Here is an 8,367-nt window from a genome sequence, read left to right as displayed (position 1 = left end):
GTGAGGGGTAGGTAAAGTTCATATGGCTCTTCAATGGCAGCATTTGTAAGTAATATCTGACTGAGTTGGACTCTTAATCAGGTATTTTATACAATAGATGGGCCCTACTTGTTTCTCAGAGAAAGGAATTCCTGAGGAGTCAGAGATGGATCCTCCCCCCACTAATATGTAGTAACAGATCTTTCCTGTGTCCAAGTGGGAAAACACATGCATATGCCTGTTTTAGCCCCATGACCTTGGTGAACAGCCTGCAGTGAGTGCACTCTTCTCTCTCTTCAGGGTTAGGAGATGTTTTTCTCATCCTGAAATGCTCTTGGTTTTTCTTGTCAGTCCTGACTCACACTGTGAGAAGGGTGTCTGGAGGAGACCAGAAACTAGAGCCAAGAGATTGGAAATGATCCTCATTCTTTTTGCTTTTCCATGATCTCTCAACTTCCACTTCCATCTCCTTTCTTCCTGAATCAATACTGATATTTTGTGGGGCAAATGTCTTATTTTTCTGTGTGGGGTAAATCTTAAGGAAAAAATGATAGCACTGTTGTTTGGGTAGATGAGTGTAACCCATATAGCAGGATATCTTGAGATGGGGTAATATTGTGACCCGGGGGAGGAATTCTGGACAGTCTGTAGTGCCGTATCTGAAAATCAATACGATAGATTTAGATAAGGGAGATATGATTTGGAAGGCCTCGAGGTCAGTGAATGTTTCAACCTCCACTATTTTCGGTGAATGCTGAAACAAATAAGAAATCCCTTGGGTTGTCATAAATTTCTTTCCCTTCCTTCCTTCCTCCCTTCCTTCTTTTGTTTCTGTCTGTCTCTGTCTCTGTCTGTCTCTCTTTCATCACATTGTTCTAGATGCTAGTGTTTGGCTGTGAACAAGATAGAACCTCCCCCTATCCTTAAAGTCTAGCAAAGAGAAAATAATCGCTATTTAATGGTCTGGAGGGTGAATTACTAGGTGACAGGATGGAATGAGGTGGAGAGAGCATGTGTCAGGGAATGGAAAATGTGATGTCATACGGTGGGTGACAGCAGGATGCCTTTGAGAAAATGAGAAATACTTGGTATACCTGGAGTGGGGAGAGGACTAGACATGAGCTAATTGATGTGATGAAATAGGATCTTGTGGGTCATGTAAACTGGTTTGGACTTTATGTTAATGGAAAGAAGAAACTCTTCAATTAGAATAGTGACACAAGCAGGTTTGACCTATAAAAAGAATGATTCTGGATAATGTCAATGGGATGGAAGGGAGTGAAAGTAAACGTGGAGAGACCAGACTTGTTATGATGGTTCAGGTGAGGAAAGTGACCTGAATGGTGGCTGTGGGATATGTAGCCCACATATGAGAAGTGTATGTACGTGGGATATGTATACGAGAAGTGAGAAGAAAGGGAGACTGGTAACATACAGTAAATGCGTGAGGAGCACGAAGAGAGGAAGGAGTCAAGGACGGCTCTCAGGTTTGACTCGAGTACCTTGTAAGCGGTACTGTCAGTCACTGAACTAGAGCTACTGGGAGTGGAGCCCCTCTGGGTCAAGGAAGACAGTAAACTAAATTTCACAAAGATTGGTTTCAGAGTAACAGTGAGCCATGCAGGAAGATGGCCATCAGAGAGCTGAACACCCAGGTCTATAGCCCAGACGAGCTATGTGGGCTGGATAAATACACTTGGGATTCACTGTCATATTTAGGGGAAGTGTAGGAGGATTCTGAGGACCACCAATATTCAAATGATGACTGAACAGGAGACGTTCTCTAAGGACTCTGTGAAGGCATTCCAAGGGAGATAGGGGAAACTTGAAACTGAAGTGTCACCACAGCCAAGAGATGGGAGAGTTTTTTTTTTTTTTTAATTTTTTTTTCAACGTTTATTTATTTTTGGGACAGAGAGAGACAGAGCATGAACGGGGGAGGGGCAGAGAGAGAGGGAGACACAGAATCGGAAACAGGCTCCAGGCTCTGAGCCATCAGCCCAGAGCCCGACGCGGGGCTCGAACTCACGGACCGCGAGATCGTGACCTGGCTGAAGTCGGACGCTTAACCGACTGCGCCACCCAGGCGCCCCAAATGGGAGAGTTTTAAGAAGGAAGAAGTGACGATTAGTTTTAAATGTGATATGTTATCCGATTTACAGACTTGGAGGCCATTGGAGGCTTGTATTTTCAGTAGAGTCAGCTGCCACCTGTGCCTATATTCTCACTCATCCACCATTTGACAATAGGCCACTTGCAATGGAAATATATTTATTTCTTATACTTGGATTTTAGGGTCTGTTATTTTCTTCATAAATATAATAGAGTCACAGAATGACAGAGAGGAACCAAACTGTCGTCTCAGAGTTCCTCCTTCTGGGCCTGCCCATCGAACCAGAGCAGTGGAATCTGTTCTGTGCTCTGTTCCTGGCTGTGTATGTTACCACCGTCCTGGGGAACCTTCTCATCGTCGTCCTCATTTGCCTGGACTCCCACCTCCACATGCCCATGTATTTGTTTCTTAGCAATTAATCCTTCTCTGACCTCTGCTTCTTCTCTGTCACAATGCCCAAACTGCTGCAGAACATGCAGAGCCAGGTCCCGCCCCTCCCCTATGCCAGCTGCCTGGCCCAGATGTATTGTTACTTGTTTTTTGGAGTTCTTGAGAGCTTCCTCATTGTTGTCATGGCCTATGGCCGCTATGTGGCCATCTGTTTTCCTCTGCACTACACCACCATCATGAGCCCCAACCTCTGTCTCTCCTTGGTGGTGGTCCTGGGTGCTGACTACTGCCCATGCCATGTTGCACACCCTGCTCATGGCCAAGCTGTCCTTCTGTGCCAACAACATAATCCCCCACTTTTTCTGTGATATGTCTGCTCTGCTGAAGCTGGCCTGCTCTGACACTCGAGTCAATGAGTTGGTGATATTTATCATGGGAGGGCTTGTTCTCGTCATCCCATTCCTACTCATCGTCATGTCTTATGCACGGATTGTGTCCTCCATCCTCAGGGTCCCTTCTGCCAGGGGCGTCCTCAAGGCCTTCTCCACCTGTGGCTCCCACCTCTCTGTGCTGTCTCTCTTCTATGGGACAGTTATTGGTCTCTACTTGTGTCCATCAGCTAATAATTCTGCTGTTGAGGAGACTGTCTTGGCCATGATGTACACTGTGGTCACCCCCATGCTGAATCCCTTCATCCAAAGTCTGAGGAACAGAGACATGAAGGGAGCCCTGGGAAGAGTCTTTTGGAAAAAGAAAGTATCTTTCTCTCTAAAATGGTAACAATTTGGATTTTTACATTATTTAATTCAGTGGGTATAGTAATGTTGATAATGGAATATGACTCTAAATCAGTGTTTTTTCTCCCTTAATTTTAAAGCTATCAAATTTTCTGTTCAGATAAAAACCCTATGCTAAAGGCAAATATGAAAATGTGGTAACTACTTAGCTGCTTTCAGGTAGAGTTGGGGGCAGGAAACCAGTTTGATGTGAATCCATATTTCCCTTTTGCCAGGTGGAATTGAAGTTTGAAAATAAGACATATACCTTTGTGCAAAACATCTATTATTCATTTCAATTCCGAAATTGTCTTCTTCCAACATCACTGTCATCATTGCTTTTCTTCCTGCTCAAAAATCCTCAGTGATGCACTCAAGTGAAGAAAGAATAAAATCCAACCTTTCTTTCTCACAGAACACAGAGAATCCTGGAGTTCTCAACTTCTCTATACACCTCACTCTCCACTATGAATAAAAGCACTTCTTATTTCCTTCTCTCCATCCATATGCTCACCTCATTCTATCCTTTGATTTGAATTTTATTTTTTGAGCCAGATCAGAAAAATTGTTCTTTACAAAAGAGAATAAGTAGCAAACACTTGTTGCATGCTTTTGAATGTGTCAGGCACTTTTCCAATCTATTAGTCTACCACCTCTATGATGCTGGTCCTATGGTCATCCTCATTCTATAGGTAAAATGATAGAAAGGTTAATTTACTGCCCAACATCACATAAGAAGTTAAGATTGGAACCCAGGCAGTTTGGTGTGTAGCCCAAGATCCTCATGACTACATTATACTGCATCTTGAAACTGCCAAACTGTACTCCCTCCATTGTAGTGGTGCATTCTGTCCAGTTCTAGTCATTTGTCAGTAGATCATGCTTTCACATATTTCTTTCATGTCTTCATTTTTCTCATTGAATTATGCTAATACATAATCATAAAGTATAGAACAAGAATTGTAAGCCCATATTCCAGTGGCCAAGCAGGTAATGTACATGAGTGTTAAGTAAGCCAGACGCTTACTGCAAGGATGCTTGGGTGGCTCAGTTGGTTAAGCATCCGACTCTTGATTTTGGCTCAGGTCATGATCTCATGGTTTGTGAGTTTGGGCCCTGCATCAGGCTCCGGGCTGACAATGCAGAGCCTGCTTGGGTTTCTCTCTCTCTCCCTCTCTCTCTCTCACCCTCTCACACATACACACACACTCTCTCAAATAAATAAATAAATAAATAATCAACTGCAGAAATATGATCAAAGATTTTTTATTTTATTAATATATGGAATATGCCTCTATCATAGCTCAAAAATATATGCCACTGGAGATGATATTTTAACTTTGATATTGAATAAATTATAAATGAAAATAGAAATACTTAATTATTAAATACATTATTGTATTTTGTAACTCCTTTGATTTGGAAGCAAAACCTGGCATCTTTTCTTCTGACCAAGATGTCAGTGTGAAGTCCTTTGTTTTATCTTGAATTGTTTAGTGGAGAATTTAGGATTGGGTCCATTAACTGGGAGTGATATTTAGATTTTTTTTTTCCTGTTTAATAATACAAGATCTGTTCACAACCACATGCACTTTGAATATGGATCAAATCTTTGCACAAACATTTATATAATTAGGATCACTTTTCTGGAGGCATAAGTAGAATTCTAATATTCCAATGTTGTCATAATATTTTTCAGTATTATATTGCACAGTGTTCCATTAACTTGAATTTTTGCTCTTCATTTAGTGTATTAATTGGGAAAGGTAAACTAATATGTTCATATAACATATAATGTTATTTTATTGTCATAAAATTGGGAATAAATGAATATTTTATAAGAACTCATCATTCAGCTCCTTAATTTTGTATATATAGACCAGTCATTATTTTCATTCCTGTAAATGTATTTTAACTATGATGAGTAGTTCGCATTATTCTTTGCCAAATTATTTTTTCAAAGTACAGTTTTTTCAAAAGGAATCAGTCAGTTGAATAATATATTTGTGCAATTATTTGTGACTGTATTTTCAGAGAAGTATTCACAATGTATTCAGACATGATTTGCATATCAAGATAACCCCATGTATTGAATCCAATCTTCACAAGTGATAGGAGAGGTTTTTAAAAAATTATTGTGTAACATGAGTAACTCATTTTCTTTAAACATTTCCAAAACCTTTTTTGGTCCCATGTCTGACCTCCACATAGCGCCAAAGACTACCATATTGTTTAGTCAATTTTTAAAGTGGAGCACTGGCCAGCTGGTTCAATTCATGGGAACATATTCAGTTTATGATATAATTACTATTTTATTAAGCCTTTTAGTTTTGAAATTTTAGCATTGAAAAATATTATAATAAATGACTCACGTTAGGTGTCATGGAAAATATTGTCACTTCAGATTTATTTTTTTTTAAATTTTATTTATTTTTTTTTATTTTTTATTTTATTTTTTTAATTTTTTTTTTTCAATGTTTATTTATTTTTGGGACAGAGAGAGACAGAGCATGAACGGGGGAGGGGCAGAGACAGAGGGAGACACAGAATCGGAAACAGGCTCCAGGCTCTGAGCCATCAGCCCAGAGCCCGACGCGGGGCTCGAACTCACGCACCGCGAGATCGTGACCTGGCTGAAGTCGGACGCTTAACCGACTGCGCCACCCAGGCGCCCCATTAAATTTTATTTATTTATTTTAGGTAATCTCTACACCCAACGTGAGGCTCAAACTCACAACCCTGAGACCAAGAGTCACATACTCTACCAACTGAGCCAGCAAGACACCCTGGGTTTAATTTTTAAAAACAAGTTTGATATTATCACTAATACTATCAGAGTGCAGTTTGTAGTAGACTTACTAATTTTGACCAGCTAACATTAAAATTTTGAAGTTTTTTTTCCTCTAATAAATATATAACTAATTTCTTGATATTGTGTCAAATAGGGAATCTTTTCCAAAGTTTCTTTGGAAGGATCAAACCTTTTATCAACATCACAATTAAATATAGTGAATTCAGTGGTATTATTAATGTTTATATTCTCATGTGGCAAAGCACGAATGCTGCTTTCTGTTTGAAGCACATAATTTTTGCTAAATCCCAAAGACCATCATTTACTACTCAAAATCTCGAAAAAGTGTGAAGCCCAATTATTTCATTGAATACAACAGCATTGCACAATATCATTGTTGATTTTATAATCATATTGAAAAATGAATGAAAAACTTCAGTCTTCTTTTTGCTTCTTAAACTTTTCATCTCATAACTTTTTTTCCACACTGATCATTGTAAGATTCATTTAATGTAAAATAGGTTTGACACAGGTGCTCTTTGCTTGCTAATTAAACGTGTTGGGATACAGTATATTCCAGAAAGAAACACTCGGGTTTTTCCCCCCAAAATACAATTATTTTTCCATTTTTGGTATCTGCAGTGAATCCAGAAAATATTACCTTCTTCTGAGAAAAGCAGTGCCAAGAAGGCAATGATACATGCTGACGAACTGGAGAGTTTATGCCGTGTCTGAAAGGACAAAGTGCTACCAAGCACAGGAGGTTGCTTTTGGGTGGGAATATAGGCCCAGGACCACAATACCTCCCAGCTGTTTGGCCCCATGTCTGATCTCTGTTAGTATAGATGCCCAACATTTTGTGTATCCAATTTATTAAGCAAAGCATTGTCCAATTCTTAGGAGGACATTCTGTTAAGCATAATTATTAAACTATTAACTATAGATTTGGATTTTTATGACAATCTTTCAACTTCTAGTGTTATGTCTTATAGGTAGCATACAGTTGGGAATATTTATTTTATCCATTCAGACATTGTATATCTTTTAGTTGGGGAGTTTATCCATTTACATGGATTCCACAGCATGGTGGCAATATGATGCGGTGGCCACATAAGTTGAAGGTTCTTATTTGCAAAATTCTGGTATTAGTGTTAGTGTTACCTTATTTATTTTGAAGGTTTTTTGGTCAGGGGATCTTGTGTTACACATACATACCACGGATACATAAATTCATTCTGAGCTGGAGCTATGTCCTAATCACTCCTGTGTCTCCCATGAGATAATGCCTTGCATGTGGTAGAAAATTCCCAGTCTCCATTTCAGTCTCCAAAATTACCTCATGTCACCTTCTGGAAGGCTTTACCTAGAAGCAGTCTTCCCAGAGCCCCATGCATGTCCTTGTTCCTCAGGCTGTAGATGAAAGGGTTCATCATGGGGGTCACCACAGCATACATCACTGTGGCTACTGAATCCTTCATGGAGTAGGATTGGAGAGGCTGCAGATATACCATACAAAGTGTCCCATAGAAAAGAGAGACCACAGCCAAATGAGAGGCACAGGTGGAGAAGGCTTTGTATTTACTAGAGGCTGAAGGTATTTGGAGAATGGTTCTGACGATACGAATGTAGGATATCATCATGAACCCAAAGGGGGTGAGGAAGATAAAGATGCCTGTGGTAATCAGCACTATGTGAATGATCTGGGTGTTGGAACAGGCCAACCTCAGCAGAACATACATCTCACAGAAGATGTAGTGGATCTTCTGGGAACCACAGAATGTCACCTTGGTCATGAAGAGGGTGAGGGTGAGGCCATAGAGGAGAGAAAGTGACCAACACAAGGTGAGGAGCAAAATACAGAGTGCAGGGCTCATGGCTGTGACATAGTGGAGGGGGCGGCAGATGGCCACATAGCGGTCATAGGCCATCGTAGCCAGGATGAGATTGTCCAGTGTCACCAAGGAGACCAGGAAGTAGAGCTGTGTCAGACACCCCGCATAGGAGATGGCTTTGTTCTGGGACTGAAGGTTCACCAACATCTTGGGGATTGTGTTGGTGACAAAGAAAAGGTCGGTGAAGGAGAGGTTGGCCAGGAAGAAGTACATGGGAGTGTGCAAGCGGGGATCAAAGCTGATGGCCAGGATGATGAGCACATTTCCCACCACTGTGACCAGGTACATGGATAAGAACATCCAGAACAGGACTTGCTGCTGCTCAGGACTCTCTGAAATCCCCAGGAGTAGGAAGTCAGAGATTCTAGTCTGGTTGCCTCCATCCATTTCCCCAACTGTCTACAATATCAGTACCACCAAATGTCT

General features: G+C 40.6%; 1 protein-coding gene and 1 pseudogene across 1 annotated transcript; one reads left to right on the top strand and one right to left on the bottom strand.

Moving 5' to 3' along the window:
• Window positions 1-2,313: 2,313 nt before the first annotated feature.
• Window positions 2,314-3,262, top strand: LOC124513101 (olfactory receptor-like protein DTMT; annotated as a pseudogene).
• A 4,124-nt stretch (window positions 3,263-7,386) lies between these two features.
• LOC124513310 (olfactory receptor 1D2-like) lies at window positions 7,387-8,367 on the bottom strand. Its single transcript, XM_047081167.1, has one exon. The coding sequence runs from the start codon at window positions 8,326-8,328 to the stop codon at window positions 7,387-7,389; it is 942 nt and encodes a 313-aa protein (XP_046937123.1). The 5' UTR covers window positions 8,329-8,367.

Source organism: Lynx rufus, unplaced genomic scaffold (genome assembly GCF_022079265.1).
Source record: "Lynx rufus isolate CCGP_SWC_20201006 ecotype Redwood Valley unplaced genomic scaffold, mLynRuf1.p SCAF_18, whole genome shotgun sequence".
Taxonomy (NCBI): Eukaryota; Metazoa; Chordata; class Mammalia; order Carnivora; family Felidae; genus Lynx; species Lynx rufus.
This window is presented reverse-complemented; position numbering and strand designations above follow the sequence as displayed.

What these genes read in the sequence shown, in the direction of transcription:
- LOC124513310 (XM_047081167.1), bottom strand. Translation starts at nt 8,328, where the DNA reads ATGGATGGAGGCAACCAGACTAGAATCTCTGACTTCCTACTCCTGGGG.